This window comes from Ostrinia furnacalis, unplaced genomic scaffold, assembly GCF_004193835.3.
Source record: "Ostrinia furnacalis isolate ACB-3 unplaced genomic scaffold, ASM419383v2 OfSCF3085, whole genome shotgun sequence".
In the NCBI taxonomy this organism is placed as follows: domain Eukaryota; kingdom Metazoa; phylum Arthropoda; class Insecta; order Lepidoptera; family Crambidae; genus Ostrinia; species Ostrinia furnacalis.
The window spans coordinates 43,751-60,052 of record NW_021133324.1 but is presented as its reverse complement, the minus strand read 5'-3'; the positions used below and the strand labels follow the sequence as shown (position 1 = coordinate 60,052).

The window sequence follows — 16,302 nt, the reverse complement described above, 5'->3', positions numbered from 1 at the left end:
TCAATTAGACCAAATTTTATGGTTATAAAACCAAATAATGATCACACGTGTCCTCTTTAACAGATGGATAGCGATTAATCCCAACTTAACAGTTTTATAGCCATAAAAGTTGGCTCAAGCGTAACTATCTATTTTTTGAAGAAGTGACTCTGGATCCTTCTTAAGAAACATTTTTGTGGTAAAAACCTTTCCTATAATGAAATGAAGTTTAGAACTAGGCTTTTGAATGGTACCAATATTGGTGTGAAGTAGGGATGCATACGTTTGAAAGTGCTTGTCGCGGGTGGTGCGATTTATTTGCTGTCGAGTATATATTCTTGTTCAAAATTTTAAACAGTTTTGAAAGAAGTCATACTCAAGAGCACAAATACTACCACCCGCGACGCGAACTTTAAAGATTTTCTTTTAATACAATAATGGTGCCCCAACAATATTGGTGTTATTTGAAAGCCCAATAAATATCCTTAAAGAAAAACACATTTAATTTCTTAATAAATGATTAACATATTACCATAAATGTGACTTGAAAAAAGACCTCACTTTGGGCTCACCTCTGGGATCAATTAGACCAAATTTTATGGTTATAAAACCAAATAATGATCACACGTGTCCTCTTTAACAGATGGATAGCGATTAATCCCAACTTAACAGTTTTATAGCCATAAAAGTTGGCTCAAGCGTAACTATCTATTTTTTGAAGAAGTGACTCTGGATCCTTCTTAAGAAACATTTTTGTGGTAAAAACCTTTCCTATAATGAAATGAAGTTTAGAACTAGGCTTTTGAATGGTACCAATATTGGTGTGAAGTAGGGATGCATACGTTTGAAAGTGCTTGTCGCGGGTGGTGCGATTTATTTGCTGTCGAGTATATATTCTTGTTCAAAATTTTAAACAGTTTTGAAAGAAGTCATACTCAAGAGCACAAATACTTTAATAAGAACAAATTAATTATTTTGTTTGTGAATAAGTACAATTTTATAAATGACATGTCAAGTATTTTATATCGAATGTATGCATTTAATTTTGTTAGGATTTAGTTATTTATTTAATTTTAAATATTACCTGTTTACCTACTTTTTATTTGTTGTACAAAGAGCACAAGAGCAAGAGAAATACGTTTATTTTAAAAAAAGTGCAATGCCTTACTATATTATATTTAGGGGCCGCTTTTTCTACCGTCTGTTAACTTTTAACTATATAATGTTAGACATTTTGATAGATTTTGTATAGAAATTGTGTCAAATAGTTTAAAAGTTAACTGGACATTGAAATGTCGGTCTTAAGTAAATTTGAAGACTGCTTCTATGTGTAAATATGTAATGTAGACTGCCATATTCACGTAGATTTAGATTATGTACATAGTACATGGAAATAATGTTACATCGAACAAAATATTTTTAATTTAATGTGCATGTAGGTATGTACTTACAAAAATTCTTGTGATCCAAAATAATTTCAAATGAATGAAATTATACATTATTGTATAGTTTCAACTTTTGTATAAGTTTATGAAAAGGTTAGTTCCTAATAAAAAACATGTATGCGCTTTAAAGTCATAATGTATGTTAGTTGTTAATTTTATCAATAAAAATAGTTGAAAATTACAAATAGCTTTTATTTAAATTTAATAGATACTAGTGACAAGGAACACTTATAGGGACACCCTGTATAAGGTATATCAAGGACACTGTACATGGCAGTAAAATAACTTCAAACAAATGACGTTCTAATGCCCCAAAAATTAAGGACATATTCCATCGACACGCAGTGACGTCTTAATTTTTGTTCTAATATGCACTGTATGCGTACGACCAGGCCTGTTCATCTCCGCGAGTTTACATCGAAAACAAAACACGCACGATGGCCCACCTACAGGATACTATTCGACAAGGCCTCACATACGAGCGAACATTGACTCACGCACGCGTATTCTTGTGTATGATGGAAAAAAATAAAGAAAATGGTGTACTAAATACTGTGCAGTATTTAACTGCCTAAATAATAATAAAAACACAGAATGTACTTTTTTAAGTTGCCTGAAGACACTGAGAGGTAAATAAGTAGTTAATATTATTCATGATAATTCATGCTAAATCATGTATTTCCTCCGCCATTTTCTGCAGATTGGCACCTCACGTCACATCATTTTACCGAAGTCAGCCCTATAGCTTCGGCGCAGTACCGATCACTGACGTTTGTCAACAAAACTTCTGACAAAACTTGCTTGACTCTTGAGACAAGCTAAATTACACCATATTGCTAATGACATTGAGCATACATTTTTTTAAATACCTTCGCGAAGTAAAACTTCTGTACGTAGTACTTATTATTATTCTGTGGTACGACATACAAACCGGTCGAGTTAACTGCGCACGTGGCAGCCGTGACGTCACATCGACGCTCTGGTTCGGGCGGGGCGAACGCGAGGAGGTGTGTGGATAAGTGGGAGGGAGAATCGCATTCCAGCGAGGTGTGCAGTTAGCTCCACTACTACCGACTATTCGACTTAATCCTACTTATTCATTTATTTATTTTATTGTGGAAAACGCAAGACCTGAGCCCCGATTACGGTAATTTTTAACGTCTCCAATCCAGACGCGCTTCTTCGATTCTGCGATACGATTGGTCAAAACAGCGTACGTCAGCTGTTCGCAGAATCGAAGAAACGAATCGTATCGCAGAATCGAAGAAGCGCGTCTGGATTGAAGACGTTAAAAATTACCGTAATCGGGGCTCTGCATGTCATCTGAAAAGTGATTATGGATGCACGTTTTCTAAAATTTACACGTTAATCAACCAGAATTCGTCACTTGTCTATTTTCCAACTACCCTAATATCACGTAGGCTGAGTTACAGTCAGAAAACTCCTCGCGGCTATCGTAGCGTTGACCAAACATGGCGGCGAGAACGTAGCATACGTAATCGTGTCGGACCAACTCGAGTACGTCGCGACTATAGTCGCTGCCATTCCCATAAGCATTACCACAATAGCCAGCAGTACGTCGTACCACTGTATGGTATAATCTTCGACCTCCTTATTCCCTACTTCGTAACTAAACGTTTTGTATGTCGTTTCTAGAGCGTTCGTGAAAATGAGCGGGAAAGATCCGCCATTTTGTGCGTAGTCGCCATTTTGGGCGACGCCATTACTAAAATCATTCACTGAATTGTTTTTTGCACTGAATTCTTTTATATTGGACTTCATGTAGCAAAGTTTTAAGAAGAACAGAGGCGGGAATATGAACATAAGCGGGCCAGTCAGAGTGGATCCCACAAGGCCCATGACTAGGTCGAAACGCGGTACTGATTCTCCAAGGAATACTGCTAGTGCTATGATGCTGGAGCGGATCAGACAACGCTGGACGCAGAACTCTGGAACAGAAAGAAAAGTATATTAAAATCAAATAAATAAAAAGGTACCGGAAAACGCAGCGTGGGACGTCCACCCACAAGGTAGACCGACGACCTGATAAAGGTTACCAACCATGCGATGTGGAAGTGATTGGGGGAGGCCTATGTTCAGCAGTGGACGTCCTATGGCTGAGATGGTGATGATAAATAGAAATAAAGATTTGAGCCTTCATTTCGAACAGCGATCGTTGCGTTTACCTTTTTTCTCCACTGCAGTAGGAGAACCATTTCAAATTTACCAGTGGCAAAAGTGAGGATTTGACCTACACTTCCCAGACTGGTTAAACGAGGTATGTTCCCATATGTTTTCCATAGTCACTTTTACGACATTTACAGAAAGGGTAATCCACCTCGGTTGATGGTTTTTCCTAATAAAGTGATAGTCATATCGAGTTAATTTACGTACTATGTTATTACATTTGCTTACCCTTGGGAATCTTTAAGAAGTCTTCAATGTGCTGGAAGAGCGCCGAGTTTCCCACAGCGCTGGACAGGCACAGCTGAAGAGTGACTAGAAGTGCCACCACGTAGAGAGTTATTGATGGCGGAATACCTAAAAAGACAGACGATAATAATGAGAAATTAATATCAAATGAGTTCTCATTTAATTAAAAACTGTTGTGTTTTTACTAACACTGCAGAAGCAAAACCCTACAGAGATAAAAGGAAGATTTGGCCTCACTCCCCCGCGTAATAAAAAGTCAACCATAGAAAACCAAGCTCATCCCGGGGGAAAGTTTAACTATCATTGGACCTTCAATGAAATTAATCAGAAGAATATAAGGAGTTAGAAATTAAGGATCGATCGACTTTCCTGATGGCACAGTTAGGCCAGTAGAAATAAACACAAAAATGAATTAAATCGGAAAAAATTCCTACTAAAGATTTTAGTGCTTTAATGGCTTCATTAGTTGCCCATAAAGACTCTCCTAGGTTTTCGACTTCGACGGAGTTGTGCTTAAGTGGCGGGGGTCCCCGAAAGGGGCGCTTTTTCGGTTTTCCGGTTATACCGCGTAAAGGACTTACCCTATCGAAAAGTGGTCTTCCTGTCGGTTGAAGGGCATTTAATCCTGCATCAAATAAGACCAAATTCATATGTTTGGAACAAACCATTCTCGTGCAAATGTTCGGCAAAGTAGAAAATATGTGTATAATTAATGACCCTCTCCACGTCCAATGGCTCGTTGCCCGCAGGCTTCCAAGTCTTGAAAAGGATCGCCTCAACCATTGTAGCCCTATCAAGGCTTACGAGCTGGATACGCCTATCCTTGTTCGTCCCAGCCGTTCGTTGACTGCGGTTGCTTCACCTCTTCCTGGCACTCATCTGAACGACTCTGTGTTATCTACAGTGGCTGCCCCTCTTCCTTGTATCCTCTAGTCACGTTGCCTAGCCGTACACCTGGTCTAAGGTTCGACGCCAAAAATCAACAACAACAAGTTCATATTAAAACGCTGAAGAGTTTTTTGTTTGTTTGTTTGAACGCGCCAATCTCAAGAGTTACTAGTTTGATTGAAATAATTATTTTTGTGTTGAATAGCTCATAAATTGAGAAAGGTTATAGGATATATACAATATTCACCCTATGACTAATACAGGCGAAGCAGTAAAGAAAAATGTTGCAAGCACGGAAAATAGTATTTAAACTATTTTCACGCGTACGAAGTTGATTTTGTGGCGTCGAACCTTGGACCAGGCATATGGCTAGGCAACGTAGTCGTCCAGGAGGAGTTTACACAAACATATTCGATATCGAGTGCGTCAAAAAATCTATGAAGATTCTAGTTCTTGAAAGTACCTACTAGCAGATACTTTCGACTCCGACTGACGCCGTACAATTCGTCATACATTTAAGTCGTTATTTTACGCAGTCGCTTGCGAAGACGTTTGACGTAAACTCGCACTATACCCCCAGAACGCCACTGCTCACCTTGCAGTATATTGTTGTCCACTCTAGCGCCATACCGGTTGGCGGCTAGCACGGTGGTGACGGCGAACATAAGACCCGTGAAGGCGAACCCGCTGATCACCGCCACGTTGATGCGTCTGCTGTCTTTCATGTCCACTTGGATGGTCAGCAGGAGAGGGTGGATGTCGAACTGGAAGCGTACAACAACACGTTTAGTTTGCTTTAAAAACAACTACAAGATTTACACGATCTTAGAAAACTGTAAAGGCCCCCGCGCATAGGTGACCAGGACACATGGCTAGGATGTTTAGCTTACCGATGCTTTGAGGTTGTATTTGAGGTCTGTACATGTTATAAAGAGCAAACTTAAGAGAGTTTAGATCTTGCTTCAGGATTGGTAACAGTGGATTTATTTGTTATTTGAAAATAAAATAAGCCTCAGTGACGTGTCGTCGTATGTTTCAACTTACTAAACTGATCGCATCAATAACTTTCCAGCGGTTTTTGCGTGATGCAAAAATAAAGATGCCATTAGCATGTTTATGAATCTAAACATCCAAAATCAGTGGATAGGTCTTCTAACCCAACTGATTTTGGCATATCTTCAAAAACAGGTATCGTAAGGCCAAGATACCTGAAAGGCGATAATCCCGTACGCAATGAGGAAATCCTGCGCAGTCGGCATGTACTCTATCAAGCCGCCCGCACTCGGCGGGCTGACGTCATCCGTGATGATGCACGTCCACGTCGACACCGCCACTGTCGTCACGATCACCACCGACGCCAGGGCTAGCGGCCTGGAATGATGAGAAACTTAAAAAGGTCGCTTTATTAAAGCACAAGAACATTTGGAAGAGAGTGATGAAGATCACCAAAAAACTTCTGATAGTTTGATTATACTACAGTGAGGTATTTCCCGTGGTCAGGAGGATCACCACCGATGTCAGGGCTAAAGGACTGCAATGATGAAAAGTAATGAAGACACATTCTGATAAGTTGATAACGGTATGTACTCCATCAAGCCGCCTTCGCTCGGCGGGCTGACGTCATCCGTGATGATGCACGTCCACGTCGACACCGCCACTGTCGTCACGATCACCACCGACGCCAGGGCTAGAGGCCTGGAATGGTGATAATTGGCTTCAAAAAGTCCCATAATTAAAGCAAGTTAAGGAAGTGAGTGATAAAGATCACCTTACAACGGGATGTAAGGGCTAGAGGTCTATAATGGAGATATTTAGCTTAAAAGGTCGCTTTATTAAAGCTCAAGAACATTTGGAAGTGAGCGGACATCACCAAGAAACTCCTCATAGTTTAATGATTCTACAGTAAGTTGGATCTTGCGTGGTTATATGATCACCGTTAGCGTCAGCAGGGGTAGAGGCCTAGAAGAACAGAGTGATAGCATTGGCTTTACGGCAAGAGAATTGGGCATTGATGGAGATTACCAAACAACTCCTGATGGTTTGATAATACTACAGTAAAGTTGGGTATCTTGCGTGGTCATGATCACCACCGAACCCTGGAATGTTGATGAGATTTATTAAAGCTCAAGAACACTTGGAAGTGAGCGAAGATCACCAAGAAACTGCTCATAATAGGTATCTTGCGTGGTTATGATCACCATTGGCGTCAGGGCTAGCACGGTGTTGATGGCGACCACGGGCCGGTGTGTGGTTGGTGGTTGCTGATTGTATCTCCGCTTTTCCCCTTCCTCTTTAGGCTGCAGTTTACGTTGATTATTGCCTGCTTGAACATTTATTCAAACGGTCATTTGCATGCGCCTCCTCAACACCTTTGTGATTTGGCGCTACAATACTGCCCCCGATTAGTTGAAAGGGCGCATCTAACACTTTTTTTCGGATATGAGTTAAAGCTAAGACTTGCCCATTTAAATTATTTGGAACTTTTTTCATCTCCGTTTTGATTTGGGGTTAGATGCGCCCTTTCAACTATTGGGGGCAGAATAGTGCCTTGGATACTAACTTCATATCCTTGGGCGATCCCAGCCACATGACAGGCAGCAGCAACAAAGCGATCAGCACCATCCACACGCAATACGTAACCCCCACTTCCCCGCCGGTGATCTTCCACCAGAACAGCTGGAGGCTTTGGGATGCTGAAAGGGTGACAAAAGAATTAAATAAGCTTTCGATTTAAACATCATCATCATCATTTCAGCCATAGGACTTCCACTGCTGAACATAGGCCTCCCCCAATGCTTTCCATGTTGATCGATTGGTAGCGGCCTGCGTCCAGCCACAAGCGCTTCCCTGCTACCTTTTTTAGTTTATGATGTCGTCGGTCCTCCTGATGTCGAGAACATCATATGAGGCGATTAAGCGCCAACCATAAAAAAGGCTGTCGTATTTATTGAATCTCTCGGAACTACGACGACGTGACATAAAGTTATAAAGAAAAAAGAATGAGTTTAAAGAGAAATCGCAGCGCGGGACGTCCACTCACAAGGTGGACCGACGACCTGATAAAGGTAGCAGGAAGGCACTGAAGTCATTGGGGGAGGCCTATGTTCAGCAGTGGACGTCCTGTGCTGAAATGATGATGATGATGATGATGAATAGAGAAAAGGAACGCAGTAATTCTGGTGGAGGAAGCGAGTTCATCTTATCAACTATCGCCTATTTTTGCGTTGTTTGGGAATTGGAAATACTTTTGAGGACTTTAAATATTGCAATTGCATTGCGCAATGTTGAATTTATTGCATTGCATATTATGTGCATGTCATCATATGCCTTCAATATGAAATCTTATCAACCTAACATAAAATCGTATATTCTGGTTGGAACTGGATTTCAATGGACAATTCTTTAGTTTTAGTGCATAAATAACCTGTTATGGTCATAAAATCTAATGGCAGATGACCAACACGAGCCATAGGTGTAATAAATTAACTATTGATACCGTATTAATGCTAATTCTTCAATTAAGTAAGCAAATATAATATGGCACGATTGTTTCTTTTAGAAACAGGCTACGAGTTAAAAATAAAATACTATAAAATTTTATTACTTCTTAAGGCGACTTAAAAATACACCTTGGTATTTCAAGCTAAATCCGACCTTACTTACCGAGGATAAAGTTGGGTATCCCAGCACCGAAGACAGTGGCATCAATAAGGAAGGTGACCAGCCGTCTGGTCTGCTTCCCGAAAGCTAGTTCAGCTACTGCAGCGTAGGGAAAACTGGAAAGAAAGTACCCTTTTGTAAAGATGTAGGTACTACCTATCATTATTATCTACTATGGTACTACTTATCTAGAACATTTCTGAAGTTGGGCCATTTGGTGTAAAACTTTAAAACAAATCCTTGGTAAACCTTTTGGCTGACGGAAGTAGGTGGGAGCACTCCTTATACGGTTATTTTACCCTTTAAGTAAGAAGGTCACATGACCATGAAAAGTATCCGTAACTTCATACAGGGAATAAGTATCCTTTACAGTAGTTTACAGCATCAATTTCGGTCCGTTACAAAAATATACCTAGAAACCGTCTTTATGATTAATTTGAACCTCCTGAAATACTGACCGGCTCTTCTCCCGTATGCTCGGCGTGATCTGCTGGGCCAGCAGCCAGCTGCGTCCCAACAGCATCGCCGTGTAGAGTTGCAGGGCGAACACCGACAGCACCAGTGGGACGCCGTATATCCCTGCAAGATTCATCGAAGGTTTAGAAAGAAACGGGACTATTCCCACCTCTCGTTCCCACCGCTGCAACTACTGTGTAGCCATTTAGCCAGGATCTACAGCTTGACAAGACCGCCAATAAAAACCCAACCAGTGAAGCAGCGGCGGCGAATCCGTATTCATTTTGATAGAACGATTGTTTACTCGATAGGATCGCAACACAGTGTATTGTTGTCGTTGAAGTTTTGTTACGTGAATAAGGCTACTTATCCTTAGTATTGCTTTGGTCATCATCATCATTTCAGCCACAGGACGTCCATTGCTGAACATAGGCCTCCCCCAATGACTTCCACGTCGCACGGTTGGTAGGTAGCGGCCTTCATCCAGCGCCTTCCTGCTACCTTTATCAGTTCGTCGGTCCACCTTGTGGTTCCACGCTGCGTTTTCCGGTATGCGGCCTCCACTCCAGAACCTTGCTGCCCTATCTTCATTCTGCGTACTATCTATTACTTAGGTAAATAAAATTATTAAAATTCACATTGCTCATTCTTACCGCAAGATATAATGCTCTTCGGCAGTGTCACCACTGGGAATACTCCGAATAGGTCCACGATACAAAGCACCGTGAACAGCACACTGAGACCGCCAGTGGTTTCGCCCACAGAGTACTCATCATGGCGGCTCATGATTGTGCTGGGTTTCTTGGAGCTACCAGCTCCGTCCGCGTGCAGAAGAGGGAGCTTCATTGTGGAAAGTGGGGTACCTAGGATTATGATAATTTCCTGGGTTATTAGGTGCTTACATCAGTATCATTTCAGCCATAGGATTTGTTCTGCTGAACATAGGCTCCCCAATTATTTCCAGATTGGCCGGTTGGTAGCGGCCTGCTTCCAGCGCCTTCCAATTGCCGCAAGTTAAATTTATGTCTTATGCTACTGTTTTAAGAAACAATTCGGTGTGCACAGAATTATTAAAGGTCAGAAAATAACAATAATAATATATTAAAAAGATAAATGTAAGAAAGTATGTTCTAAACCGAGTTTTGTATCTACTTAAAATGTAGTTAAACCGGTCTATAACACAAGTTCATGTAAAAAACTATTTAACATTATATTTTATTTTTATTAACGTTTCGTTACTAACCCATTTACTTACCTTTTTATGGGTCGTAACAATCACTTTTAAGTGTTTTAGTTATAAATCTGTTTATACTTCATTAACATGGTTATAAAACTGCACTTTTCCACTTCCTAATTTGCATTAATTAGATTATAATACACCATCACAGTTCACTTATTTGGTCCGAGTATAAATAGGTCACGAAACCAGTTTTGGCTCGTCCTAGCCGTCCAAACGGCGGACATGGACTGTCTATTCTTCGGATTAGAACCTAATAGGAGACCCTAATGAATCCAATCTACTGTGCAGTACAGTCGCGCACACATTGCTTGGAGACTTGGAAGTCATTGGCATATGGATTAGGGAAGCTTCACAAGTTTTGCTGCAGCCCCAATGCGCGGTGGAGCGATGTTTAAAAGCGGTTTCAGCTTCGATTCCCGATTGAGTCAATTTACATTCAATATCGATGGAGGTGGTGGTGCTAAATGGAACGATTGACTCATGCCACTACATGATGGAAAAGCATGCTTTCTGTCTACCTGGGTACTCTAGACCTAGAGCAGGGTTTCCCAATTTTTTTTTGCCAAGGAACCCTAATTGATTATACTTTTCCTAGCGGAACCCCCGTACTACTCCGCCCGCACGCCCTGCCCCTCCTTTGTGCGTAAACAAGTCGGTGCGAGCGAACAACGTCGGTCACGAAACGTGGGATAATATTTTTTACGGAACCCTTGCGGCCTTTCCACGGAACCCCAGGGTTCCGCGGACCACCATTCGGGAACCGCTGCTCTAGTCAGATTTGTTTCAACGTTGGAAAAAAGCCAGACAAGATTTGCACTACGACCGGTCCTGCGTTGCTCACATCCGGGTGCTTCCCGCGTCGTCCTTTAATAGATCTTTCTTTGGTACACACAGTCTGTGTTGGTACATCGAGTAGGAGGCCTGCCCACGCCGTTTTTTTCTGTCCGTCTGTGGACGCCACTCGAGAACTTTAGAGAGTTACAAGAATTTAGTAGAATTGCATAAGATTCAAGACTACTTATACTGATACTACTAGCTTTCTGCCCGCGGCCACAGAATAATAATAAGTACTTCGTACAGAAGATTTTCTTCGCGAAGGTAGTTATTTAAAAAAATGTATGCTCAATGTCGTTAACAATATGGTGTAATTTAGCTTGTCTCAAGAGTCGAGCACCATTTTGTTGACAAACGTCAGTGATCGGTACTGCGCCGAAGACATAGGGCTGACTTCGGTAAAATGATGTGTGACGTGCGGTGCCAAACTGCGAAAAATGGCGGAGGAAATACATGAATAAGCATGAATTATATTTTGTGTTTCTAATATTATTCAGGCAGTAAAAAAATACTGCACAGTATTAATTGCACCACCGTTTTTACATATGGTTTAATGTCTTTACAATGCAAATGGGTGAAGAATACGTGCGTGCGTCAATACTCGCTCGTGATTGTCCTGTCGATTTGGTATCTCAGGAGGGGTAGTCGCGCGTGTTTTGTTTTCGATGCAAACTCGCAGAGATGAATACAGGCCTGCCGCGGCTTCGAATTTTGTCTGTCACAGAAAAACTTTATCGCGCGGGTCCCTGTTTCAAAAACCGGGATAAAAACTATCCTATGTCCTTTCCCGGGACTCAAACTATCTCTATGCCAAATTTCATCAAAATCGGTTCAGTGGTTTAGGCGTGAAAGAGAGACAGACAGACAGACAGAGTTACTTTCGCATTTATAATATTAGTATAGATGTGTGAAAGATTCTGTTATTTTTATTTAATAGATTTTCTTGGCCAGTGTACCCTACGTTCAGTTGCCGCCGTAACCCAATCCGGCGCGCTCGACCGCGGCTAAGTATTGCGAACGTTGACATGTCCCACCACTACTTTCCACTACCACTATTCCTTGATGGAAGCCCTCAGTGGATGTGGAAGTGGAATGGTAGTCAATAATTTAATATCATATTCTTGTTAGCCAAACAAAGGTATGTAGGTACCTACCTTACCTTATGAATTTAGGTAGGTACTTACCTAGGTAGGTACTTACCTTACTAAAGGGTAGGTACCTATTATTTTAAAGAGGAAAGAAATATAAATGCTTTATCTTTCAAAGAAAGGCTTTGATTTGAAACTAACTGGACCAATTTGAAAAATTCTTTCAGCATTAGGAGTTCTACGGTATGTCTGTTGAATTATCAAATTACAGTTCATCAGTAATTAACATAGGCTGAAAAATATTTTCAAAAGCGGTACGAAGTTCGCCGGGTCGCTAGTTCAAAAGCTGTGAAGCGCCATCTGCTGGTCCTGAAAAATACAAAAGTTTTTTTAGGATGACTAATTCTTTTACATTCCACTAGATGGCAGGATGTAAGTAAATCACGTTTCGTTTTACGCATGTAGGTTAAAAAATATTTTAAAATTCGTGAAAAAGAGCTTAAAATAAAATAGCAAACCCCTATAAAAATATAAAACAAACCAGAGTTTATTTTGTTTTAATAAACTCAATTAAATTATCGTCGGTTTATTAATTAATCATGGAATTGGAGTGCGCATGTTCCGTTTCATCGATTGAAAATGTAATTTCAGAATGATTTGACACGGAGTAGATGGCGTAGCGAGCGCACGTCTTGCGTTTCCTTCCTGCTGTCGGTCCTTTTGTGACATTTTGCGAAACGTCCATCGTGTTTCGCAGTGAAATTTATTAAATAAAATCGCTTAAAGGGCATGGTCGATAAAGTTTTTCACACGAAAAACCGTAAAACAAAATCCGTAATCGTGGTTAAGTTTTTACGTGCCAAGTGCAACTAAACAATCAAGATTCCGCCGATAATTCAAAGCCTACCCAGAGGGTGGCTTATCTTGGTAAGTCCTTGCACATTTTCATTAATTCGCACGCATTTCATTGACTACATTTACTGTTAAATATCAATTGACTTCTCCTGATTGTAAAACGAACGCTTCGGTCTTTTCTAACCCAATGTTACTATAATTATTATGAAATCGGAGCTCTGTCCTCGTCATTCCTCTAAAAGTCTCGTCTATAGCTGTGGGTCTGACCTAAAAATATATTCTTTATAGTAAAGAAAACTGTCTTTTGTTAGCCTAAAACATTTGTTCAAACAAATTGCCTGATTCACAGCACAACCGTGTGAAATCTAAACTGACGTCATTTTCAGTATGATACGATCGGACATGTTGTAAAATTGCCTTTAACTTCAAGGAAATTATACATATTAACGTCGTACATAATGACTGCTCATTTCTTTGGTTTTGGCGTATTTATATGGTATTTATTTTTAGAATATTATGTTTATCTGATCAGTCTATGAACTGTAATACTCATATCTTCCTTAGCATAGCAATTTAATTATGTATTATTAGTCTACTGAACAAAAAAAACCTTTAACATACTGTACTTACATGGGTTCACTTGCCCCAGTTGACCTTTGACCTTTTCAACAATCAGTCCTGAATATGACCAATTGCTCTGATTGTCTCCCTACCATGACGAAATAAAAAGTAGTTGGTTGAACAGCTTGTTGAATTAATAAGACTGTAATGCTATAACAATATATAATATTGCAAAAATATCAAGGAATTTCATGTATTCTTTAGATTTCTTAAGTAAAACCTATTTAGATTAAGAACTGCTACTAAATAAACCATAAAATTATACCATTTTAGAGGCTTTTTAAACATTTTAGTTTAGTAAGTGTTTAATTTCTGTATTCATCTGACTATTCTAAAAGAAGATAAATAAGAAGAGGTCTTAATTTAGTAAATAGTTCACTAAATTGCCATCATTATCTGCTGTATTTATTCTTATTTATTTATACTAATAGCTTTCATATTGAGTAAATTGAACAATGTTACACATAATAGTTATGTACTCTGTGATAAAAATAAGTTTAAATACTCTATTACAACAGTAAAACCAGACACATTTTCAAATAGTAATTTTTAAGATAATTATTTTACATTATTATAAGCAAGCTACATAAATAATATTTGAAATGTAACAGCGTGTTTTAAAATAATACATTCCAATTATTATAAATCTTGTTCAAATTCTTGAATTTACTGAAGCAAAACATAGCTTGTTAAAGGTATACTCACATTGATACGTAGCGTGTGCAGCCGTATGACATTTGTATGAGACAGAAGTCGTATACAAATTTATCATTAGCTCTGCACACTACATAGCAATGTAAATATACCTTAATTATTATATTGCATGATTACATCTAATTATTTTGTCTCGTATTGTTATCAAACACGCTTTTCCATTTCTTTATAGGTGTGACACGTTACCTAAGCAATGGAACATAAACGGGACTCATTCTTCTTGAACAAGAATAAAGGCAACAGAAATGGCTTCGATAAGAAAAATGAAAAGAAGGGTGGTTTCAATAATAAACCTGAACATAAAGGTTTTAATAGGAAAAAAGAATTTAACAACAAGCGACAAGAGCAGTTTGATAAGGGCCGTGGCATAGAAGAACATTCAAATAAAGATGGTGAAAAGAAGCCATTCGATAAAAAGACCTACCGTCTAAAGAAGTACAGTAAAAAATACAAGTTGGAGCAATGGGAAGAGCAACGGAAGAAGAAATTGCTACGAGAATACCAGAAGGATCTCAAAAATGATACATTAGTTGGTTCTTATAAACCGAAAGGTTTTGACGAAGATACCACTGACTCTGCTGAAGTAGGAAGATTTGTTAGACATCCAGACCTAATGGATAAAGTCAACGAAGAAAAAAATCCAAAGTTCACTAAAAAGGACCCATTTCAAAGGGCCAAAGAACAGTTCAACAAGGTCAAAGAAGAAAAAGCGCAGAAGCAGCAGGACATAGAAAAAGCTAAAGAAGAAAAGAAACAGAAGTTGCATGAATATAAAAAGAAAAAGCAAGAGAGATTTAAGAAGTTGAGCCGAAAAACTAAAAAAGGACAGCCAGTTATGACTGGACGATTGGAGTTGCTTTTGGAAAAAATACAGAAAAATTAGATGAATGTAGCTAATGATTTGCTCATATAATGAGCTTGCATGTTATCTTATCTGTATACCTAAGTATTCTAGATATGTATGTACTTAATGGAATGTAAACTAGCTAAATATTTGCTACTTATTGCCAGTTGTAATGTGAAACATGTTTCTTTTAATGAGTTTTGACATGCCAATTTGCATGTCTAATGTAACAGAGTTGAAAACCTTTTGTATGTTTATTTTCAATAATATCTATTGATAGCTTTTCAAAGATATGAACTTGGCATTCAATCTAGTTTTTTGTTAGTAACTATATGGTTTGCTCAAGTACCTATGTTTTTTTTGTTATCTTTAAGTAGATACAGTGCCTCTTTTACAAGTGTTAAAGTTTCAAATTCATCTGTTAAATTGAAATTGTGAGTAAAAATATTGTTTTTATACTAAGTTGTGATGAATATGAAGTTATTTCAATCTTTTTAGTCTGTTTTTAAGGAATTTTGTGTATCAGTAACGCAATAAATACGCCGAAATGTGTACTGTGGTTAAAAGTAATCAAAAAATCAGTAAATAAACTTTTTAATCTCTACTGTTAATAATAATAATATTAATATTAATATTTACTGAATTTTCCTTTTGCTAAGCCTCAACTTAAAATGATTTCTATTCCTAAATATATTTTCAGTAGCTTCTTCTTTTGTTGATGGCGATGGACTTGTGCTTTTTCGCCACTGAGGGCACACTGATTTCAGTAGCTTTGAAATCAATAAATTGGCAATCAATTTGCGACCTTATGACGTCATAAATCCTCATTGCCACTGTGGCAATGAGGATTTATGACGTCATAACACTCCCTATGGGAGATTCGTTTTGTTAAGTCTTAAAAAGTATGTCAGTTGACTAGGGTGTCTACTAGATACTACCGTATATCTTCTGCACATCACAATGAAAAAGCCCAGCCCTCTTTTTTATTCTTCATATTATCAATGTTTTGAGATCATCTCGTGAACGCGTGCTAAAAGACTGGCGCCAGCAAAAAATGGCTACCACACTTGAGATAAAATTAATAAGCCACTCGATCCTGGTGACCCGGAACGGTGAGGGTCACGTTTTAATTTCTGATTGGGCCTACTGATACGGCACCGTCACTGCTGGTGCCCGTGATTATTGACGTAAACCACCAATTTTATCTCCACCAATGCTATTATTGTTTATTTACTTTTAATTAGG

General features: G+C 39.0%; 2 protein-coding genes across 2 annotated transcripts; one reads left to right on the top strand and one right to left on the bottom strand.

The window, feature by feature from the left end:
* Positions 1-2,699: 2,699 nt before the first annotated feature.
* On the bottom strand, positions 2,700-10,724 carry LOC114357237 (probable sodium-coupled neutral amino acid transporter 6). Its single transcript, XM_028310759.1, has 9 exons — positions 10,117-10,724; positions 9,515-9,724; positions 8,864-8,984; positions 8,409-8,521; positions 7,306-7,438; positions 5,954-6,116; positions 5,341-5,509; positions 3,840-3,965; positions 2,700-3,373 (listed from the first exon to the last, which is right to left on the bottom strand). Exons 2-9 carry the CDS (start codon positions 9,705-9,707, stop codon positions 2,838-2,840), a joined length of 1,554 nt encoding a protein of 517 aa, XP_028166560.1. The 5' UTR covers positions 9,708-9,724; positions 10,117-10,724; the 3' UTR covers positions 2,700-2,837.
* Positions 10,725-12,683: 1,959 nt separating this feature from the next.
* On the top strand, positions 12,684-15,334 carry LOC114357229 (thyroid transcription factor 1-associated protein 26 homolog). Its single transcript, XM_028310748.1, has 2 exons — positions 12,684-12,950; positions 14,386-15,334. Exon 2 carries the CDS (start codon positions 14,407-14,409, stop codon positions 15,094-15,096), a length of 690 nt encoding a protein of 229 aa, XP_028166549.1. The 5' UTR covers positions 12,684-12,950; positions 14,386-14,406; the 3' UTR covers positions 15,097-15,334.
* Positions 15,335-16,302: the final 968 nt, after the last annotated feature.